A 23,860-nucleotide genomic window follows, 5' to 3' on the forward strand; every position below is an offset into this window, starting at 1 on the left:
ATTTATTGAATGACGGAATAGGCGGAACTAACGTTATTCGTCATTCTAGTCGGACCCATTAGAGCAGTGCACTCAGGACCCATTAGAGCGGTGCACTCACTTTCACTGTCCGGCTGAAGCGCGCGAAAAACAAACACTTTTCATCTCGGATCATCAGAGGCTGTTGCATCCAAGAAAGACTGATTGAAACCTACGTTTCGAGAGACTACCACGATAATTGAAGGGTGATTTAAACTATTGTATCCGTGTAATGTAGATGTAAAGTAGAGATGTAACTGTTCATTGCCTTTATTTTTATATAAATATGATATGGTGTTAGTGCAAACATTGTACTATAACTTAAGCTGAAGCTAACAGTAATAACTATAAGATATATCTGAAATAAACAAGTGTACTGAAACAAATACCAATAACTGTATTGCATTGTTTTCTTATGCGCAATTACTTCATACTGTCTAGTTTTCTTTTTCGTCCTGCATTTATTGTGCCCCCCTCAGAAAATAACTGGCCCCCCAGTGGCCCCCCAGTCAAATTGGTCTAGAACCGCCACTGCCCCAAAGCTGCAGAGTGTGGATGTGGGAATGGATAGGAGTCCGGCTGCGGTGGACCTGAGGGACCATGGGGGTTGATAAGGAGTGAGAAGGTTTGTGAGATAAGGGGGGGCCAGATGGTGGAGTGCTTTGTAGGTGAGGACCCCTATGGTGAGGACCAGCATTTTGTAGTTGATGCGATGGAAGACAGGAAGCCAGTGGAGGTCTTTGAGGACTGGGGTGATGTGATGCCATGATTTGGTATGCGTAAGGAGACGTGCAGCTGCATTTTGAACCCGTTGGAGTCTGTTGAAGGATGTAGTGCTGACAATATACAGTATTTACCACATGGCAGTACAATATAGCAGCTACGACATATAATAGATCCTGACCAAAGCAGAACTGATGTCTGTTTTCTCTGTCTGGCGTGTGATGTAAACAAGAAGCAACCTATTCATTGTACAACAAAAAGGCCAAAACAGAAGAGTGCGCAGCATAGTGTGGAAACTTCCTGAAGTTCATTTATGTACTAAAGGACATGTTGTAAAATGTTCAATATCAAGCACATGGACAGTTCAGATGTGTGTACTTTTGTAATGTTTATATAGTAAGAGGCTGCAAAAATAATAAACTTCTAGAAAAAAAACACACAGGGAGACCCGCCCATTTACTTATTAGTTACATTAGTTGATTATGAGGACGTTCAGTGTGGCTCTGATTGGTCGGTTGACTTATCGTGACCAATCAGAGCTCACGCTGAACGTCATATATTCGGTCTGGTTGCCTGCCTCTCTTCTTCCTTCACTTCATGACTGCCAAGAAGAAGGTCTCAAGCACACCGAGGAGGACTGCAAAATCAGGACAATTTCGCCACGCTTTTTCAATTCGGACCCACGGACTTTGATGATTCGTGATTTATTTTTGTTAGAATTTAAGTCTGTTTTAGTTTGTATTTTTGCGGTGAAAAATTACTTTCGCATCGCTTTTGAGGCAGCGGCGGGAGTCCTGAGAAATTCGGTAAAATGCGAAAATAGGGTGAGTAATGTTAAACACAGAAGACTTAGACGTTTGTAATTGTTGTGATTTTTGATTTTCTGGCCTGCATATTTCTCTCTAAACGTGTATTTAAATGTGACAAACACGTGTTGTCAATAACTAACAAGTTAAACTCGAGACAGAACAAATGGCGAATGCCAGAATATCATGGAAGCTTTCATCGGTTAAATGTAAACACGACATTTAATGACGAAGCAGGAAGACACATTATTTTGCCTTTCAAGAACACAATATGTGTGTAAATACGCAGTAAATGATTTACATCTCTACATTCATGCTAGTTTACGGTGATATTTATCATCAAGGCATCCGTACGGCGCACACGTGTAGCCTACAATCTGCAGACAGAATTACAAATTCGCAAACGCATTTGTAAATCCACTTTAGCCCCACCATGAAAAATGATGTTAAAGTAAGCAACATAAAGTCCACCAACTCGCGCGGAGTAAATTGCACAGACAGCAGTTAGTAAGATTGATTTCAGTAGCCACTTGTCTGGAAATACCGAAGACAAGAAACGGTTTGGAAAACTTTTGTCACATAGTGATCGTCTTCTCAATAGAACATATTTGATCATGTCTTCTGGCCAATCAAAATCAAGATAACGGCGTGGTGTTGTTGCAGGAAGTCCCGACGGACAATACTTTTGCTGTAGTACATCTCTATATACATCGATACAATGAAATAAGACCCCGCGGTTTGATGATTGATAGGTGTGTGGGCTGTCTTTCATTTTGACACAGAACAATGGGGGCTATCCACCCTTATCCACAATGTAAAGTAATTCAATCAACAACTTTATTAATTCCGCAAGGGGCAATTGGTTATGAGCAGCAGCTTATGTCATGAACACAGGCAGGAACATACAAGAATAAAACACAGATACACCCGGGAGCACAGATGTGGATAATTCCAATTTACACTATAAATAGTTCAAAGCATCACAATAATAAATAAATAATCAAGTTAAAACACAGCCTCTTCTCGCTGTGAGGAGCAGCAGGTTCAGCTTTCAGAACAAAGTAACAAAAAACTAAAATGGCATTCATTTTTTTTAATATGTCGTGTAGTAATAGATTTATTTATTTTTCTTCTCAAGAGAGTACCAGCATGTGCATTTTATGTTAGTATTTTAAAAATATCCTGGGGGAGAATCCCCCCAGAGCCCCCTGCAGGGGTTGGGTTTTCAGCATGTCAACTCTTTCACTTGTGGGAACTTTGCAGGATTGGCTCCAGGTCGCCCTTTTTTATTTACTACAAGACAAATGTGCCTTTTTATTTCATACAATTCAATTTGGATTGAGACAGGGAAATAATCTAAACCTCACGCATGGCGTTTCACTGTCAAGGGGAGCGTGTACTATGTAATTACATTGCAAATACTGACTTGAGCCCCACCACTGTATGGGTTAGCCCTACCATAGATTACCCAACAAAAATACTCTGGAGCCGCCACTGTCTGCAGATGTACAATGAGGGCAGAGAGAGGAAAGAGGAAGTTCAGAGAGTCAATGAGGGATTCTGACTGCTCAGTGAACGTGAAGGCTGAGAGAGGCAGAGAGTGTAGCCCAGAGGGGGTTTAGTCAGTGGTGTAGTGGGGATTTTTTTGCCGGGGGGGAGAGACTGGACACTGGACAATCTTATGGCTACGTTCCTTTCAAAGAGCCGTTTTTTTAAAGGGGGGCGCGGTTATAGGTTTATCTGCGAAATAATCACCAGGATAATGATTGGCTGTATTGCCAGACCTAATGTCAATAATCTGAATTGTAAACATGACACAAGGTGGCGCCATATTCATGTCAGTGAATGTACTACTTTGAATTTACCCTCTGTATGTGTTAAGTAAATAAAGTTGCCTTGCCTTGAATGAAATGCACGCAACTCTTAATATTAGATACTGTGTTTTTAAGTGGCGATGGAGATTATTAGTTGACCCTGCTTTAAAGGATATTTTGCCTTTACAAATGGTGCGCTTCATCACTGCCTGGGTTTTGATTTAAGTGCATCCAAATGCTGTTGCGTTTTCGCGTTTGGCTCATTTTCCATCTGAAAAACACGTCGTCTACCTGTCTTGTACCACTTGTTAGGACTTCTCTCTCGCGCGTATTCCGTTAAGACCCACCCCATCTCACTCCTCGTGCTGAAACCTACCAATCAGAGTAGGGGCGGGTCTTCACAGCATACGTTTGGGGAACAAAATCAAGCTTTTTAAAAGGCGAGTGGATTTTGGCAGGCAGTGAGTGCGGACCAACGATTGAACGATAAAAAGAACGGCTCTCACCAAGTACGACTCGGTTCCCCCCGTTCGTACCAAAGAGCCGTTCAAAATAATCAGCTCGTTCGCGACCGACACATCACTAACACACACACACAAACACGGTGCTGCCCCTCACACACACACACGCACTTCAAATCAAGTTGCATAAATGCTTGAGCTACGTTTTTATTATAATTACTGTGAAATCTGCCTATTATGTTTTCGTCATTATTACAACAAATACACACTTGCAACTGATAACACTGGCAATGATTTTATATTTATTACGGGGTTCGTAGGGGTGCTGGAAATCCTTGAAAATGCTTGAAATTGTACAAGGTGTTTTCAAGGTTTGAAAAGTGCTTGAATTTTGGGAATGGTGCTTGAATTTGGGATAAAGTACTTGAAATTGTAAATGCTTTACTTCGCTTTTTAGATTAAAAGAAAAATAAAGAAGTCGGAGTGTGCTTAATTGCTTCACTTTTACATAAAACAGCTCCGCTGCGGCCTTCCCGTGCTATGCACGTGACCTGCAAGTGTTTGTGTTACATGTGACCTGGGCATTCTGATGAGTGATAGATGACAGTGTGCCAGGAGGTTGCAGTTTCAACGAGCGTTGGCTAGCAGACGACAAATACAAGCCATGGCTAAGACGAGGGTCAAGCCCACGAGTAGCCTCCTGCAAAGTTTGCAAAAATAACGATGCGAGAGTCTGCGCTGACGAGCCACATGAAAGGTACTCCGTAGTAGGGCTGTGCGATTATGGCAAAAATCATAATCACGATTATTTGGTCAATAATTGATATCACGATTATTTTTGACGATGATTCATTGACCATTTATTGAACTTTAAATCAAATAATATTTTACCAATAAACAAGATCAACAAATATGTTGGAGCACACTTCCAAAACCATACTAAACATATATTATTAATATGATAAATACAAATAAATTAGACCAAAAATAAATTAAATCCAACATGTTGCAGTGCACTGTCACAACCTACTGAAAACTCCTTAACATATAGCCAACATTTTGGTAAAACATATTCAACATATTCCACTCAGTTAAACGTTGAAGGCTGGCCCACCGTCATGGTCCAGAAGTAACAGGAAATAAATGTTGAACTACAATTTAAGACCAAATAAAAATGTTTAGGCCACCATGGCAAATGCTGGTAGGGCTGCTCATGTCATCTCTTAAAGATTTTTTGCAAAAAACACCAGCCTGTTTACATGGTCTGGTTTCAGAGATGAGCACAGGCAGGTGACGATATTGCCACCTGTACTGAAGACCCTCAGCCACGCCCCGACACATGGGTGACGCCGGCCAATCACAAAGCTTTGATGCATTCAAGTGCATTATTCTGGCACAGGAAGATTATGTCACAGGACATTAACGATAAAACAGAATATTGTTGTTCTATTTTTAGACACATCTTGCGATCGACTGATGGGCACCCCTGGGCTAGACCATAGGTCCGTTGTGGTCGCAAAGTAGTCAGCTGAAGCCACATCTCTCAACTTCCCCACGGCATTTGTCATATAGTGCAGGCAGCGCAGACCTGCTGAAATAATACCGAGACGGCATCGCGTAACGCTTGTGCAACGTGTTGACAAGTTGCTTAAAGCCCTGGTTGCTAACAGTGCTAACTGGGCACATATCTTTAGCGATGTGAAATGTAATGGCAAAGTACTTGCAAATAGTGGAAATAGTTTTACCCTTCTTTGTAACGAGTTGCTGCTCTTGTTCTGACATCTTCGCTCGCGCTGAACACTCACAACACGTCACTCCCACGTGGCCGAGTGGGCTTTTAGGGAGGGGCGAAAGCGCACCCAGCAAAATAATCGTATTTTGTCAATTATGCTGTTTTCATAATCGTCGCAAGCCATAATCGTAATCGCGATTAAAATACGATTAATTGCACAGCCCTACTCCGTAGTAGAGCATTTTAGATTAGGCTAACGTTGCATGTTACGTTTGTTGAAGCTAACGCAGGGCTCGACATTAAGGACTGCCCGATGGCCCGGGGGCCATCTAGTATTTAGCTCGGGCAATGAAGCCTCACCTGCTGGTTGCCCGATCGGGCAATCTATTGTGCCAGTATCATGCAGCTTGCGGATCCAGTAATGAGAGACCCGACAGTAAAACTAAACATATCTATAACTAGTTTAGGTAGTTTGAGAGGTAATTAAAATAGCTACGTGTGATATTCTAACCTGAAGTGTGTGTTTTGTCCGCTCACCGCTGCATGTGATCATGCAGAGCTGCGTGTCCACTCGTCAGCCTGCTCAGCTGATCTCTCTCTCCCGTCAGATTAGACTTCACTCGCGTTTATGTCCATATCGATCAGATTCAGCTAGTTCTAGCTAATGATATGACTACCTGTTTATTAAAAGACACCTACACAATAAGTGTCGCTATGCAACTGGGTGAGGCCACAAAGTATAGCGCAGCATTATGTATTTGTTTACATGCCCACCGGAACCCCGAGGCATTACCAACAGATCAACGCACAATCAACCCACACAGGACATCTCTTTCTCCACATGAAGTGTTAGACATTAGAATTGACTATTCTCGTCTGTCACATACTCTTTTGTCTGTCACATAAGTGGCGCAACTGAAGCGGTATTGCGCTAAAGGGAAATTATTTTGACCGGACATTTAGATTTGCCGGCTAATGGGAACTATGACGTCGCCATTTTGTGTGCTTCGCGGATGCGCTCGGCTCCTCTCGACTGCTGCTCGGGTCTGCTCGGTCAGCTTCCGGATGAGGAGGCATTCGTTCGACCAACTTACAGTAGATAACATTACAAACATTTTTAACAGGGGCCATACTAGTGTAAATAATGTTTGTTTTGGCATTAATAACTGAATGTAATGTTTTCTACTTTTTTACATCTGGGAAGGCATTTGCCTTCATCAGATGGAAAGTGTCTTGACCAACAACTTAAGTGTTTCTTATAGCTATGCAGGGCATGCAAGCGAGCAAACACAAACAAGAACAAACAAACAAGTGAAATGAAGAATAAAATTGAAATTGTACAATACAATATTGTGGTGGTTCATCTTATAATTCAGTCTAGAGAATGCACCAGACAGCATCTAAGACCTGCAAAAATCTAAATTTTCTAGGGGGACGGAGGCCCCCCCAAACCCTTCGTGCCATTTCGTCCGCGCGCATTTTTCAGGGCAATCTCTATTGGGCTCTAAGCCATCTGTAAATTAGCTTAGATGGCCCACAGGGCCATCTCCCAAAATCCTTAATGTCATGCACTGTAACGTTAGCTAGCTGAATAGCGAACTCGATTTGAGGGATAATAATAATTGCAGGGGACAATCATTTCAGAGGAGCGTACCTATGTTTTGTGCGTTACAGTCGCCATCCTGTGGTGTTCAGAGGATGAAGCTCTCACGGCATTTCGTGTTATAGTCACGAAATATAATCTATTGATTCGACACAGGGCGATTTTGAAAGCAATGTATTTCTACTGGTAGTATGTTTCGTGCCTAAAACAAATGTGACATGATCTTTCGAAATCTGTCACATTGACCCGAAGACACATTTTCGTTTGTATTACTGGTCTGGGGGAAGCTCGCGAGTGTGTTTGTGTATTTTTGAGTTTGTGTACCGGGGAAACACTCACATGAAACACCGGCTGTTGTTATGCTTGCTGTGACGTTACATTACTCCGTTCTCTGCTTGTAATTATGCTGAAGCTTCAAAGTTGTATTTATCATCTGAATTTGCCGAAACAAGTTTAATATTCTGAAAGCCAATACTTTGTTTATTTGAAAACAGATGAAAACAAACTGTCTTTTATATAAAATTGAAGTATTATACAAGTAAAACTACATTTTGCTTTAATCCCATGTAATTGTATAATGAACACAGTCTTCATTTGAAGATGTATAAGTCAGGTGTCTTGAGTAGTAAAAATTACCTACAAATCATTGTACACATTTGTATATATTATTTTCCACTTGTTAACATTGTGAGTCTCTTTAGACGGCCAATTTATTTTAAATGCTTAAAAAAGCAAAGCAAGTTTGTTCCTTTCAACACAAGGCAATTCAAAAGTGCTTAACAAAAATTAAAAGTAGAAGATCTTATATTCAGCTACTGCTCAATAGAGTGGCGCAGTGAAGAGTCCTAAAACCCGGAAGTGAGTTAGCATTTTACCAGTACGGGTTCCCTCGTCTCGGAGTCAATGGGATTTCTCCATAGGATTTTGGAAAATAGCTCGAAATAAGGTCTGTGGTTGACACAAATGTAACCTGTTAAGCCCCAAGCCTGTTTTTATGGTCTCAGGCTCGGAAATGGCATTCCCAGAACTATATCTTCACTTCTAAAAAAGGGGTAAATTAATAATCTTTTTTCTCAAAGCAATGATAAACCTGTGAGTTGGATGTAGAATAGTCAGAATTAATATATATGCTTTTATTTTAAAGTAAATTCAGATTGAACATAATAAAAATATATATATTTTCCGTCCACAAAAAAAACATTACTTATAATGAAAACCACCCTTGAATGATGGGATCGGAGACTAAAAGATATAACATATAATAAGTACCCTGTATCAAGATTGATGCAAAACAAGTGACATGTTACCTTTTTAGAGGTTTAGCAACAAAAAAAAACACCTTTGGGCGGATTTGCCGGTTCTCTGGAACCCATTGGTCGATTTTGATGATTCAATCAATGTTTCTTTATATAGCCCAATATCACAAATGTTACATTTGTCTCAGTGGACTTTACAGTTTGTACAAAATATCAGTATGACAATACGACACCCTCTGTCCTTAGATTGATAGATTGACACCTCTTTTGAACCGTTAGAGCCAATAGAATCAAGGGGGAGATCCTAAATCCACATGCATGAGAAGTGAGAGTGATGCGCATTAGGGCTGCACGATATTGAAAAAACTGGAACATTAACCGGATGAAGGATTTTAGTCACGGACGTCTGGATCTTAACTGGTTGACTCATCATAACTTAAGTCATGATCTAATATGTCATGATAATGCATGTTGCTTCCCCTCAAATAAGGAGGTTCATCTGTGAATGAAGAAGAGAAGAACCTTTTTGTATCCAAAATAGTTCCAGATGGCAGATTTGCTTTTTGGAAGTAAATCTTCATTCTCGCCGGTATTGTCCTCCTGTTCGTCGCTAATTTTTTACCGTGTTTTGATGGTCTGCAAACTAGCGGGGCGGGGCCTGCTGTGATCTGATCAAGAATGATATCACTCACTCAAGTACCCCTGACATGAGAGCCGCGCAAGTTTTCCTTTTGTAGCAAGCAGCAAAATAATTGTAACATGACGTGTTTGAGTTAATTGACCTTCTTAATATCGCACGTCCTAAAAAATATTAATAAAATCGCACGTCCCTGCGATGTGAATATCGCGGTTATCGCCATGACACGCTATATCGTTCAGCCCTAGTCTAAAGGTGTGTTTTGCTCCGCTCACCGGTCCCTCACAGCGGGCAGAGCTACAGGTGCTGATCTCTCTCTCTCTCTCTCGCGTCCGGTTATACTTCACTCGCATTTATGTCCAAATCCATCAGATCTAGCTAATGATATGGTTGCTGCCCCTCCCTACACGCAGATCACGCAGACTCAAACCTCATCTTATGCCCAAATTCCAGCTGAGAGGGTCTTCTCTGCAGCTGGCCTGATTGTGAATTGCCTCCGCACCCGCCTCTCCCCTGAGAATATAGACATGCTCATATTCTTATACAAGAATGAGTATTGAATAGCTGCATTCTGTGCATAGGCCCTGTTATAGGTTGTTGATCTCTGTTGTAATAGGGTTACATTACCCTAACCCGTTATGATGTTCGTGTATGATCCCTCTTTAAAGTGGACCTATCGTGCTATATTTGAGAAATATATTGTAGGGCCATGCCTATATAAAACATGTCTGTGAAGTTTTTTTTTTTTTTAAATACCAAACGGATCATGCATTTTAGCCTTGCCTCATTTCGCTCTTTTCAGCCCTGTTTTTGCAAGGGCTGATTCTGTGACGTAGCTTTAATGTAAATGAGCTGCAGCTGACCACGCCCGCCTGCGGGAGGGGGGAGCGTACTCTCATCAGCTGCTGGGCTCTCAGAAGAGGGGGAGGAAAAGAGAGGCTCCGTCCTCCATGTTTTATTCTTATATGATTTATAGTCGTTATTCATTTGTTTTAAAGCTCAATAACAAAGAAGACATTTGACCGACACTTTTCAAATTTTGTCCGGAAGATTTAAACTTTAACGGACATGTTGCCCGGCGAAAAAAAATCTGAAACTTTGCCGCACGGTCCCTTGGAAGAGGCGGAGAGGTGGGTGTTTGTCATCTGCTGGTGGACTACCGGAGAGAATTACATCGAGGGAGGGATTGCATTGAATTACAGCAGCAGGAGCAAGCGCTTGCCTCAGGGAGGGAGAAAAAGAGCCAGAGCATCCACAGCGGAGAATAAACAGAAGTGCAATCATGTGCGGAAAGTCTTCTTCGCTGCTTTTGTGGGAGACTACAGCGCCAGTTACAGGCCTGACAGATGTACTACAGCAGGGGTGGCCAACCCGCGGCTCTCGAGCCGCATGCGGCTCTTCAGTTCATATCGAATTGTAAATGTGTGAGTTTGGGGGAGAGACACTGACTCCTGACTAGTGTTGCACGGTGTACCGATACTTGAAAGGTATACCGCGATACCCTGCCGTTAAAAACGTTACGATTCTTAGGCCTATCGGTAGGCCTACTTTAAGAATGACGGGGAAAAGTACTCCGGTGAGAAAGCGCCGTTTTAATACGAGCCGTGTGTGATCAGCGCTCTGCTTCCAATCCCTGCACTGCAGCCGTGCCTGCAGTCCCGCCCCTCTCAAGCACGTTCTAAGTCCCTCCCCTCTCTCAGCCACGCGCTAGCTGCCAGAGCATGTGAGAAAACGAGAAGCATGGCTGCAAGTGGGAGTGCAACTGCCGCTGCGCCTCGGCTTGTTGACAAAAAAGACGCCATTTGGATGTATTTTAGCTATATCTCTGACAGTGAGGACAAGCCTACGGACACCACAAGGCCTGTCTGTAAGACATTTATTAATTTTATTTAATACGAATTCTTGTCATTTATTTTATTTATTGTTCTCATTGTTTACAAGGTTGTTATGGTTCTGGTGTGAAATAAAGCACAATAATTACATTTAAGACTGTTTCCCTTTTTTAAAGAAAAGTATCGAAAAAGAATCGGAATCGCAATTCTTGACTTGGTATCGAAACCAAAATGTTGGTATCGTGACAACACTACTCCTGACAGTTAAACCTGATATTTAGTAGGTCTGTTAAGTATTGAATGTTGATAATTCTGACATAATTTGGCCGGTCAAAGTTGTTTGGGCTCGGATAAAATCAGTTATTTTCGTCCCGTGTTACTTTCGTCCCGGCTCTCCCCCATCTCCCCACGTATGTGTGGTGTCAGGAGTCAGTATGAGAGGATGACAGCGCGAGCGCGTCTAATTTTTATGTGGCCCAAGAGCCAATCACAATAATACCTGCGATGCAGTGAACCAATCACCTTTGAGGGGGGGGGAAACCTATCGTTGATTAAACACTATCCAGTGTTTCCCCTACCATTGTCTTGGAGGGGCGCTGCACCCAAAAAATATATATCATTTTAAAAAATATATATATATAGCACCAAATTGCAAATAATCTATAACTACTGTCACTTTTCACATTGAACATGTGCTCTTTTATTAAATAAACTAAACGCTTTCATTTTAAGTTGTGAGTTTAGTGTTTTTGATCCTAAAAAACACTGATGCATTAATCAATAACAATAATCCACAGCTCCTCTCTCTGCTCCAGAGGATTTAAAAAAATATATCCCAATGCCACAAAAATGCATCAGTGACGTGGTTGAAATCTTGTCTCCAGAAAACAAAAAACTGAAACAAGCGGTATCAGTGACTGTGTGTTTGATGTGGCTCTTTGCAGTAACATAGAAAACATGTGGCTCTTAACCTCTGACTGGTTGGCCACCCCTGTACTACAGCGTCTCCGGCGCTTTTGAGCGGTAATGGCCGTGGCCCAACCCCCCATTCCCCTGATAGGTGGAGAGTTGCCCATATAGGCGGAGCACCCCTTTTCTGACGTCAGAACAATTTAAATAATAATCAGCTCCATTGCAGCCCCGTTTTTTGAAATTTGGGTATGGAGGAAAAGAGAGAGGGTTGTGTTTTCTGACACTTGGTGAGTTCCCTGACACACCGGGGACACATATTCATGTATAAAAGACGTACAAAAGTGCATTTTGCATGGTCCGGTAATTACCTGCTAACGGAAACTCTGCTACACAATTCTTATTATTGAAACATGACCGGTAAGTTTCAAATTTGTCCGGTAAAATTAATTATTTCCGGACATTTGACCGGCAAGAAAAAATCCTAGCGGAAACCCTGATACAGATGTGTCTATTTTTGTTATATCTTAATGTCGTTAGTGTTTAAGGATTTGGATCCATGACACTACTTGAAGGGAAACCTTATATGATGTTACTTTGAAAATGCCAATGCTGAACATCACTGACAAATGTGTAAAACATTTATACTCTCCAATATTGAGAATACAATCTGTAGTTTAGAATTATGAAGACATATCAAGGCAGCAAACTCTCCATATACTTAAACACACTTGCCTATAATACCTAAGTAAATGTGTGTCCTGCGTTATCAATTCAAAGCCAGCTGTTGCATTTATTCCCTTTTGAACATATCCGGACCCACATCCTAGGCAAGGCCAACATTTGGGTTCAGGAACTCCTAAGAGAGGGGTTGGTTTGTTAGGTTTCCTCAGTGGTAAAAGTTTATATTGTTGTGAATGTCAACCATTAATTTTCCTTTCTTTTGTTTCCTAGACCTCAGAGGAGACTGAAGTCCTCACTTGAAAGACTTCTCTACATGCAATGAGATCTGGATGTCACTACATCCGAGGAGGGGACTGTCATGACATTAAAGGAACACCTTCAGTGGTTCCCCCTGAAAATGGAATAAAAAACAACATGGTAGCCATTCAACTTCCTGGAGAGCTTAGAGTAGCTCATGGCCCAGCTCAGTTGCAGCAAGGCTATGCACATTCCAAACAACATTTTAAGGGACTCTACTGCCATCCAAAGTCACAGTCAAGTATACTAGACTGTGGATTCCAGCCCCTTATACCTGGGGATAGTGCATGTTATTCTCAGGGCAGTCACAACCAAATAAGCCGAGACGAAAATGTTAATCATTTTTCATCAACACATGTCTCTAGTTATTTGGGGAATATTGCTAAATCTGTTTATAACACTTCCTATCAGCAGCAGGTCTGCTCTCGCTCTGTAAGCAGAGACAAAGTCTTGCCAGTTGGAGAATTGGAACCACCTACAGATGACGAAATACGTGACTATGTTGCACAACGCGTCAGATATTTTGAGACTATATCAAAACGTGTACCTTCCAAAAAGCTGTGCAACAGGGACTCTCCACTACAGTCTGGCCCCATCTCACCAAAGATTGACTGTTTTTCCCATCTCCCCAAAACCTGTGCCTCTGTGCCAGCAGTTGGACCAGCACTTGAAGAGGACAGTTCAAAGGGCAGCAAAGCATTTGCTGTGTTACTGCCCAAGTCTAAAGGGATCGACGATTGCTCTGCATCTGCGTCAGAGAAACATTCAAAAGGTACACTATTCCCTGCTGTCGAAAACGCAAAACATGCTCCTAAAGAATCTGTTGAGAAGAGTTCATCGATATATTTAGATTTGTCAGTAAAAGAAAACCCTTGGACATATATATACCCGCACGCGGCAATAACAAACTTGTTTATTCAGATGGCTGTGGATATACATTTTTGGTAGCAATTATTATAAAGGTTTTCATAGCAGATGGTATGAAATGTATTTACAGGATGGCATGAACACTCACTGAAGGAGCTCATTGCTTGTCTGGAGAATTTAGAGAACATTGCAGAGCTGGAGAAGGTCATACTGCGACAATATTGGAATGGGAATAAAGATAACATTCATCTCTTTGCATCCACAGAACTTCCACGAAAAATGAAGAAAGTTCCTGCCACTTGCACAAGGGAAGAAGATGGGAGGCCAGTGGTAGCCGCAGCAGTGCCTGAAATGACCTGTGAAGAAATGACTGAGAAGCAATCCAGTTTGATTTTCAACGGTAGCCCGTCAGAAGAACAGAAGTCCTTTTCGTTAAATAGTAAAACATATTTTGGAGACAAAAGCCAACTGCCTGGTGTTTCTAGGGCTCCCAAACACACCATGGAGAGGGAGACCGGCAAAGTGGCCCTAAAACCAGTGGAAGCAGTTGGGTTGGACAGTCTGTGCGATATGAACGACGTCTCAGGGGATCCTCAAATCAAGCTAACTTCAGTGCTATCTGAAAACAAAACTTTTGGACAAGCATCATTCATTGAAAATCAACAATGCACCACGCTATATTCAGCTGTTGATACACTTAAAATTCATAATGTATGGTCAATTGCTACAAACCAAAGTGAAGGGCATAGCAGCCAAACAAGTTATGAAGGTCCAAGAAAGGATGCAGGTTCTACACGCTTACAAACTGATTCAAGCATAGCCCTTTCAGAAAACAAAGTTGATTACTTTCCTACAGCTTCTGAAGACATTATGAAAGATGAAAGTCCCCACATTGATGATATGACTGCAGAGACCTCTTCAACTACACCAGATCCCAACGATAAGCAGTCATCATTTGAAAATGAAGGCGCTGGATTGAAAGATGAAGATGTTACTGATGATTATGAGGATGAGGATGATGATGATGATATGTTATTCATACCTATAACTATTTCCGACGTTACATTTGAAGATCAAGAGAGCCAAGAAAAAGATGGGCTAGATGGTGGAGAAACAGAAGACCAAGAAAGACGGTGTGATCCAAATTCAAACCACTATCCAAAACCAGTACAAGCTTGTAATTCTACTCTAATGAAAGAGTTTGACACAATTGAAAGCTTTTTAAAAGATGTGAATTCTAAGAAAATACAGGTGAAATTGGTTGGCACACCTGCATTTGAAATAGATTCTGAGGGAGAAGGTTGGTGTCATACACATCATAACAGGAGACAGTCTTCAGACAGCTGTGACACTGAAGACAGTTGTGATTACCCATTCGAATCACATAACAAACATTTACCACTATCCAGGAGTTTGTTTGGAAAGAAGAATATTTCAAATAACAAAGACATAATAATAATTCAATCTGACTCTGAAGATGATGTTGAACAAAAGAAGCCAAAAAGGAAGAAACTTTTCACTTCCAGCTCAGAGGACAGCGACAGTTCCACATGTAGTCGCCCAAAGACACATTCATCCGAAACTGTAGGCAGTCGATGTGAAACTTCAGAAGAAAACTCTACAAAAAAACGACGGTTATCTGCAGACTCGCCAACACGCCAATCTAAATGCCATGATGCACCGTTCGAAGAAGGGATGCAGAATGCATGCTCTGACATGTTGCACAGTGAAGAAATGAATGGGCAGCTGGGTGGCTCCACCGAGAGTGTAATAGTCATTGATTCTCACACAGAGGACGATGACCAAAACACAGAACCAAGCGGAAATACATTCATCTGTTCAGGGTCGGACGACAGCGATCGCCGATGTGTTGAACAGAAAAGACAGTCCCCTTTAACTGTGAAAAGTGGTAATGGTTCTGCTAAAGACATTCTTCGAGAAGTCAGACCGTCTTCTGCAGACCTATCACAGTCACTGAACCAGTCAATGCTTCATGATGCACCACAGAAGACAAACGGACATGATTCTGATGTGATAAAGAAAAGACATTACCACAAACGTAGGGTAAAATCTAAAAGAATAGTCTCATCAGAATCAGAGGAAAGTGATGATGAAACTGTGGACAGACTTTGTGGAGCTGCTAATGAAAAGTCGAAAAATAACAGTCTGTCATCCAAGGATCCAAAAGAGAAGCAACCCCAGTCTTTGAACAAGAAGGCCAACTCAACTTCAGGTTCAAAATCTGTGATTCCTCGCTCAGTTGTTGAAAAGCCTAATCAACATCATAAACTCTTTAAAGAATCTAACAACGACCGACAGGTTAAAGATTGCACTCCAAAGTCCTCCACAGCATCCAGTAAAAAGACTGACTCTGTCGATAAAAATACATTGGATTTGCCCAAACCAAAACGTACAAACGATGGACCACATACAACAAAGCATAACGTTCAGGCCAATGTTAAAAAAAACACAATATTTTCAAGACAACATTCCTTACCGGGCCAGAAATGCACATCCACCTCTGTCAGTGAAAAACAATCTAAAGCCAGACGAAGCTCAGTCGGCTCAAGATATTTATCTCCATCTGGAGAAACACCGGCCTCCTCTAATCATCCTGCATCCAAACAGAGCATATATACTCCCAGAGATAATTTGTCTACGTTAAGACTACGGTGCTCTGTCTCTTGTGGCGACAGGTCAACGATGAACCATCCTGTCAATCCCACAAAATGCCCTTCACCAACTTCTGCAACCATGGAAACATCAGCAAGGAAACGGTTGACAAAAGAAATGGAGCTCTTTATCCCAATTGGAAACGAGCTGAGTAAGAAACTAAAAAAGACAAAATCCACCCTGGGAATGGAGGATGACGTGACAACCGGGACATTACCTAGTCGACATAACAGGGCACCCATACAGAGGCAAAACTCCAAGTCTGCAACCCCCCTAATGAAAAGGACCAAGTTTGATGCAGTACAGTTGACAAAGGCTAGGATCCGGGACACCCCAAAGGAACAAGGTGTGTTCTTTTGAAGTGCACTTTTTTTTTTGATTGTCCTTAAAAGAGTCTGATAGTAGTGAAATGTATTTTGTATGTGTCTAATAAGAATGTGTGTTCCTAATCATTATTCCTACTATAGATAACTACGATTGTAAAGGTTACAAATGGTCAGAGAAGCCAACAGTGACAAACCCAATACAAGGTATTACCTAAACCAAATTCTAACATAGTTTGCTCTGAGTAAGAACAATTGTCTTACAGCCAACCAATGCACAATGCAATTTCCTTTGGATTTCTGCAGTACCGGTGTAACTCTAATGTAACTTTTTCTTTTGTACCTGCAATTTTTCATTTTAGGTTTAAGCAGCAAGAGAAAGATGTATAGATCTCATCCATGACCCCGCTAGTGAGAAAAAGGATGGCAGTGGCTACCAATGCAAATCAAGTTTGTCTCACTCCCTAAAGGACAGGTGGCTGATTCGTGAAGCAGAAGTTCTGGATACCATCTATTCATTTTCTGTATTTTGAGCTTGTCTATGTGGGAACTGTATATACATTTGTTAGCTTGTTGGCAGATGTTATTGTTACTGGCTTCCTAAAGCTATTTTATATTATTGTATAAATTTTTATTTTTGCATGTTTTATACTTTGAAAACCCACTTATGTTAACACTTCCTATGGGCGAGTTTGTATCTTTCTGTTTTTTAAAACGTCACTGTATACAAAACCTTAAATGAATACATTTCTCAATTTGTCTTGCAGTACTTTTATTTCGACACTAGAGGAAGACAATGTTTTATATACTGCACAAACGGCACCAGTGCCCGTTCAACCATATGATGAGGAGCAGCAGTGAGAGAAGCTATGTTGCAACTTATTTATAAACATGGTTACTTGTTGATGAATCAGCTGTATAATTGTTTTTGTCTGCCAATGTTGAAATATTAAGAGAAAAAAAAGGTCGGGTATGAATTAAGGTGACTATAGAGTTAATAAGCACCATATCAAATGCGCCTACATTTAACCTTAAATACATTTTCAGACGTTTTTTAGTTTTTAAACCTACCAGAAAACCACATTAAAATACACCATTATTCCTTTTAAACATTATCTAAAAATACCTACATTGAATGATTAGAAAGGACATTTATGATTTCAAAGCAGCCCTAACCTGGATATCACTGTTTTCATAGTATACATCAACACTGGTGACACGAACATTTATGCCTTTTCATCTTCGTTTCTACATATTTATAGATTATATACACACAATTGTTTGAATGTAGTCTACCTGACTATGACTGGAGCCCCAATTTCGAAATGCTATGCCCCTGGCCAAAGCCTGCTAATCTATCTATCCGTCTTCTACCGCTTATCCGTGGTCGGGTCGCGGAGGTCGCAGTTCCAGCCTGCTAATGACAGAAATGTAAAGGTCCCATGTCATGGCCATAATTCCATTGTTGAGGTCTACTAGAATAAATGTATATTGTGCAATTTTCCAAAATCACATTGGTTTCTCATACAGCATCTCTGTATATGTATATTCACTCTCTGTCCTAAACGGCTTGTTGTCGAAGAGATAATACATTTTACAGCATATAGACCGAATGTTAGGAAATGCATGTGTCTGTAATAAGAAGATTAATCCATGAGGATGTCAGCTACAATCCTGTGGAAGCCATCAGGGAAGCAGCATGACGAGACCCAAGGCAGGACCGCAGAGACAGGTTCAGCCACGACCCGAAATCCACGACTTAATCCAGAACTCAGGATAGAGGATCCAAGCAAGAGGATCAGCCTCGACTCCGGATCCCGGTGTAGATATAGATACAAAACAAGAAACAAGATTTGGCTGGGTTAATCGGAACAAGAGAATACACAGACCGAGAGGGAAAAGGTCATTGGATAAAAGTTATTCTTGATAACCCTCTAGAAGAGTGGCTCTCAACTGGTCAGGCCTCGGGACCCACTTTTTCCTTTGTCAATAGATCGCGACCCGAAATTTTGAACCACTCAAATCTTTCAACAAAAAAGATCGTGCTGTAATATATACGCTTTTCAGCATACAATATTAATTAAAGTGAAATACAATGCATATATCACTTATATCCCTTCACAGAACAAAATAATGCTTTTAAATAAGGTTTAATGAAATGATGGAATCAAATCTGAACTGTATAACATAAAAAGGCACACATGCTAAAAACCCAACCCCAGAAGGGGAGTCTGGGGGGATTCTCCCCCAGGAGATTTTTTAGAAATACTAACATATAAACTACCCATTCTGGTACACTCTGAGAAGAAAATATAAAAATCTATTACTACCCGACATATTAATAATATTGTATGCCATTGTTTGTTTTTCACTTTGTTCTGACAGTTGAATTTGCTGCTCCTCACAGAGAGAAGAGCAAAGAGGAGAGAGTCTGTGTGAATTACTTTAAATTGTGGGTAAGGGTAGATAGCTCCAATTGTTCTGTGACCTTTCAATCATCAAACCGGGGGTCATATTTCATTATGTGTTCATTTGTATCTAAAGTTGTACCCATGGATGTATAAAGAATAGTTATACCGCAAAGTTATTCTCCGTGGGGACTTCCGACAACAATCTTGATTCTGATTGGCCAGAAGATGTTTTATTGAGAAGATGATCACTACGTGACAGACGTTTTCAAGACCGTTTATGGTCTCCGGTACTTCCAGTCCAACGCCTACTGCATGCACAGCGTTAGAAAGTCGGGCCTTCAAAATAAAGGTTTGACTTTTTTTCACTCACACATCTGCGACCCACTCGAAACGGGTCCGCGACCCACTTTTGGGTCGCGACCCACCAGTTGAGAACCACTGCTCTAGAAAGATCTCATGAACTTCCCCACTCAGGGGCGCTGTAAGGGGGTGACAAGTTAGGACGATTCTAAGGGCCCGTGACTGACAGGGGCCCCAAAAAAAATGTAAGTAACCTTTCATCAATCCTCAATAATTAATAGAACGTTATATTGATAAATTACTCACTAAACTTACGATTATTTTCTTCCAAAAGTTAATTACCCAAAGCCTCTGTACACCCCCGGGCCCCTTCTATTTCCATGTAATGGTTTGGTCCTGCCTCCAAACGCGGTGCGGCACCGGCACTTGCAGGGAGTGAAAGCATGTGAGGAGGGATGCTAGTACTTAGCCTACGTAAGTGTGTTGTACCATGTTTCAACGACCAACAAAGTCAGGCTGTAAGAAAGAAGAGAAAGGAGAGAAAGAAAAGAGAGAGGGACTAAAGGGCGACAGTATGTCACCCAGTTTTTCACAAGAAAAGGTGGGTGTGGTCCATGAGTGGTGGAAATTAGTCTGTTAGCTAATGTTTTTTTGTTTACTAAGCTGGGGGTAGGTAAGTTTCAGAAACCGGTGTCAGTACCAGATGTGTTCGGGGTACCAGATGTGTTCGGGTGTCGCATCCGTCATATTCGTCATATTTTACGGCAACTCAAGATGGCCATCACGGTCAAATTCCGAACATTTAAACATAGCCGACACTTCATTCTTTACTTTGTCCGTTATTATATGTAGAAGATTATACTTTTTCTCCGTCATGTTGTTTCCATAGCAACAACTTCAAACAGGCATAGCCTACACTTCATTCCTTATTTTGTCCGTTATTATTATGTAGAATATATTAATTTTTTCTCCGTCATGTTGTTTCCATAGCAACAACTTCAAACAATAACAACTAACCGCTAGCCGCAAAGCTAGCATCACAGCCACTGCTCCGTTTTCGGAGACTTTGCATACGTTTTTCACAAACATTTTTCACAGGCTAGGACTACTTCCATTCGCTTCGTCTTGATCTGTAGATGTGATTTGATGTGTCGTGTGTCCCCCAACTCCTCTCCAAAGTTCAGATATTTGATAAAATACTCAGGGGAGTTTCCTGAATGTTCATGCCAAAAGCCAAGCACTAGGCCCTGGGTAAATTAAGAGGCTGATCTCGGGCACTTTTGTCCACTTTCCCTGGTGGTAGAAACTCAAGCCAGACATCCCTGGAATCGTCTCAGAGAGTAGATGATCAGTGGGGCCTTGTTTTTACTGAATGATGTGTTTTTTTTATGGGGAATTCAAATATGAGCTTATTTTTAGGATTTTCGGAGACTTTGCACACGTTTTCACAAACATTTTCACTCTAGGAGTATGGGAGTACTTCCATTCGCTTCGTCTGGATCTGTAGATGTGATTTGATGTGTCGTGTGTCCCCCAACTCCTCTCCAAAGTTCAGATATTTGATAAAATACTCAGGGGAGTTTCCTGAATGTTCATGCCAAAAGCCAAGCACTAGGCCCTGGGTAAATTAAGAGGCTGATCTCGGGCACTTTTGTCCACTTTCCCTGGTGGTAGAAACTCAAGCCAGACATCCCTGGAATCGTCTCAGAGAGTAGATGATCAGTGGGGCCTTGTTTTTACTGAATGATGTGTTTTTTTTATGGGGAATTCAAATATGAGCTTATTTTTAGGATTTTCGGAGACTTTGCACACGTTTTCACAAACATTTTCACTCTAGGAGTATGGGAGTACTTCCATTCGCTTCGTCTGGATCTGTAGATGTGATTTGATGTGTCGTGTGTCTCCCAACTCCTCTCCAAAGTTCAGATACTATATAAAAATATTAAAAGGTAAATAAAACATTAAACATAATGACAAAATAACAACCTGAAAGATATGTATTCTATCTACACATTTCGTAATTATCTAATCTAGTGGCCTTATAAAAGTGTTGGCTAAAGTAACGCAGAATATATTTTATTTTTTTTAATTGTAAATAATTAGAAACATTATTTATGTGCACAAGTACATGGGACCCCACCATAGCACCCCACACATAACAAGCTGTCCCGAGTTCCTCCGGCTGCAGTTCCGCAGACGGCCGGTGTGTGGCAGCAGAGCGCTGGGAGCAGAGGGAGGTGAGTATATGACGGATATGACGGATGCGACGGAAATACACCCGAACACATCTGGTACCCAAGCCCATAGATATATATAAACACTAGATGGCTCATGGGAGATTTTCCAGCGTAGCTCACCGGCCGCCATCTTGCTACAGTTAACAGTCTGATTCGCGTTATGGTAGCTGTTGTAAGGTGAGTGATCTGCACAAAAATACTCTTAACTCGCTGAAATCTTGACTGATTTACAAACGGTTTGGTTTATTATAAACATTATTAGCATGGCTATGATACAGGATGCTTGGACATGTTGAAATTGCAGCTTTTCTTTGTGTATGTGGTTGTATTTATTAGCTGGCTAATAACAAGAGGCTGTGAGTGAGACCTAGTATTACAAAGTTGACCCAGCAACTTTACACCAGTGGGAGAGGCAGAACTGCTCTTTCTTTTCAACATAACTTAAGTTACACACGATTTCTTCCAAGTGGTTTGGCTTGTTAAAAACATCTTGCATTATGATACAGGAATCTGCTGGCTTTGTGTTTACAGAAGTACCTGACTATGCCGGACTTTTGTGCAGCCTACGGATGCTCTAATCACCGCAGTCTGCAAACAAGAACCCGTGGGATCACCTTTCACATGTAAGATATGACAATATTATGACTAAAATTAGGATAATCGTTAATTACTTAGTGGATGTATGTACATTACAAGTCCTGCTACACAGGATCAGTGGGGCTATGTGAGATAATAGTATTGCAAGATTGTTGTTGACCCAGCCTCTTTAGAATATGTTGTTACCATTTCTTTACACAATTATTGAATGTTTCACCTTTTTTATTACTCTTAGTGTGGTTGTCTTATTCTTAAAGTAGGCTATACATACATGCATACATACCAAAAATATGATAATTTCGGTGTGTATTTTTGTCCTTACCCTTAATGTTAAAGGAAAGAAGGGAGGAAAATGTTGACAATAATTTATATATCTGGCTACCTTTCTCATGTTTTTAAGGTTTCCCAAAACCGAAGAGAGGAGGAGGCAGTGGGAACTCGCCCTAAGAAGGGACATCTTCAGGTTCCATGAGACGCAGCACTATGTTCCCCACATATGTTTATGTTTGCTCAGTCTAATAAACCCATAACATGGTTGTGAAAGAATACCAAAGCTGAGGCTGGACGATGATTGATTGTTGGTGTGCCATGTGCCACCGTGTGTCTTATTGGTTTTGTGTTATACTGTATTGTATTGTGTGCAGCTGGTCCTTATCTCCAAGACACATTTAAAACAAATAACCTTGAACCTTGAAGCCCCATCTCTCCCCACCTGCTCCTGCTTCCTACATCCCCTCCACACCACACCAAGTTGTTCTTCTTAATAATAATAATAATAATACATTTATTTTGGGGGGCCGCCTTTCATAACACCCAAGGACACCTTACAGGGGCATAGGGGCAATATAGGGAACAATTCAAACAGTGGATTTTGTGATATATCAGCCGGGGTGAGACAAGACAAACCACAAATGGACTACAGAAGGACACAAAAGGACACATGGTACAGTTTATATTATTCTTGGTCTTTTTTCAATAACATATTTCAAAGGTTCTGGATTTGTTTACAAATCTAGAAACTAAATACAAAACTAGGATGATATGAAGATCTCATGTCAAAAATAATTGTGATAAATTAGACAGCACTGGCCTGTCTGTGAGCACTATTTAAATAACCATAGCTTGCTCAATTTTCAAACGGTTTGGTTTTTTATAAACATCAAAGATGTAGTTATGATACTGTATACTTATAGTCATGGACTTTCTTATGAAAATAACATTAAGCAGATAAAGCAATAGCTATACACACACACAAGGTATTTACATTAAATATTTGCCGGTGTATATATTTCCATTTATTTTTATTATATTGTTAATATTTAAAATAAATTATAAAATTAAAATATATTTATATTTTATATATAAAAATCGGTCTCATGTTACCACTCTGTAAGCCAAGAGTTGTTAATTTAGCAATGCCTTAGCTTTAAGAATAGGGACACAACTAATGACAATAGCATATGTTGGTATATTATTTAGATATTCACACCTTTATCAGAAGAACCAAACCAACATAAAATGAGCTCACAGACAGGCCAGTTCTGTCTCATTTATCACAATTATACGAATATATAAATAATAGTAATATGGAAATTAACAAGTTACTTTTTTAACAATTCAATGTTCACTTATCAATACTGTGAGCCTGATTTTTCTTACATTCTCCAACAGAAAACACAA

General features: G+C 40.8%; 1 protein-coding gene and 1 long non-coding RNA gene across 3 annotated transcripts; both read left to right on the plus strand.

Annotated features, from left to right (window-relative positions):
• Positions 1–1,340: 1,340 nt before the first annotated feature.
• Positions 1,341–17,390, plus strand: LOC117547151 (dentin sialophosphoprotein-like). Of its 2 annotated transcripts, XM_034217691.1 has the most exons (5): positions 1,341–1,565; positions 12,746–13,544; positions 13,905–16,658; positions 16,780–16,842; positions 16,998–17,390. In XM_034217691.1, exons 2-5 carry the CDS (start codon positions 12,794–12,796, stop codon positions 17,036–17,038), a joined length of 3,609 nt encoding a protein of 1,202 aa, XP_034073582.1. In that variant the 5' UTR covers positions 1,341–1,565; positions 12,746–12,793; the 3' UTR covers positions 17,039–17,390. The 2 variants fall into 2 exon arrangements, with proteins under 2 accessions (XP_034073582.1, XP_034073583.1); XM_034217692.1 differs by lacking the exons at positions 1,341–1,565; positions 12,746–13,544 and having other exon boundaries at positions 13,551–16,658.
• A 4,693-nt stretch (positions 17,391–22,083) lies between these two features.
• On the plus strand, positions 22,084–22,733 carry LOC117547169. The gene is made up of 2 exons (XR_004569122.1): positions 22,084–22,206; positions 22,581–22,733. It is a non-coding gene; the product is annotated as an uncharacterized LOC117547169 (long non-coding RNA).
• The last annotated feature ends 1,127 nt before the right edge of the window (positions 22,734–23,860 follow it).

The sequence above is a fragment of the Gymnodraco acuticeps genome, unplaced genomic scaffold (genome assembly GCF_902827175.1).
Source record: "Gymnodraco acuticeps unplaced genomic scaffold, fGymAcu1.1, whole genome shotgun sequence".
Taxonomy (NCBI): domain Eukaryota; kingdom Metazoa; phylum Chordata; class Actinopteri; order Perciformes; family Bathydraconidae; genus Gymnodraco; species Gymnodraco acuticeps.

Bases quoted from the DNA above. Each gene is read 5' to 3' on its own strand.
- LOC117547151 (XM_034217691.1), top strand. From the start codon at position 12,794: ATGAGATCTGGATGTCACTACATCCGAGGAGGGGACTGTCATGACATT. The intron at 13,545-13,904 runs GTACACTATTCC...TTGCATCCACAG, and splicing joins GTCAGAGAAACATTCAAAAG to AACTTCCACGAAAAATGAAG. The intron at 16,659-16,779 runs GTGTGTTCTTTT...TTCCTACTATAG, and splicing joins GGACACCCCAAAGGAACAAG to ATAACTACGATTGTAAAGGT.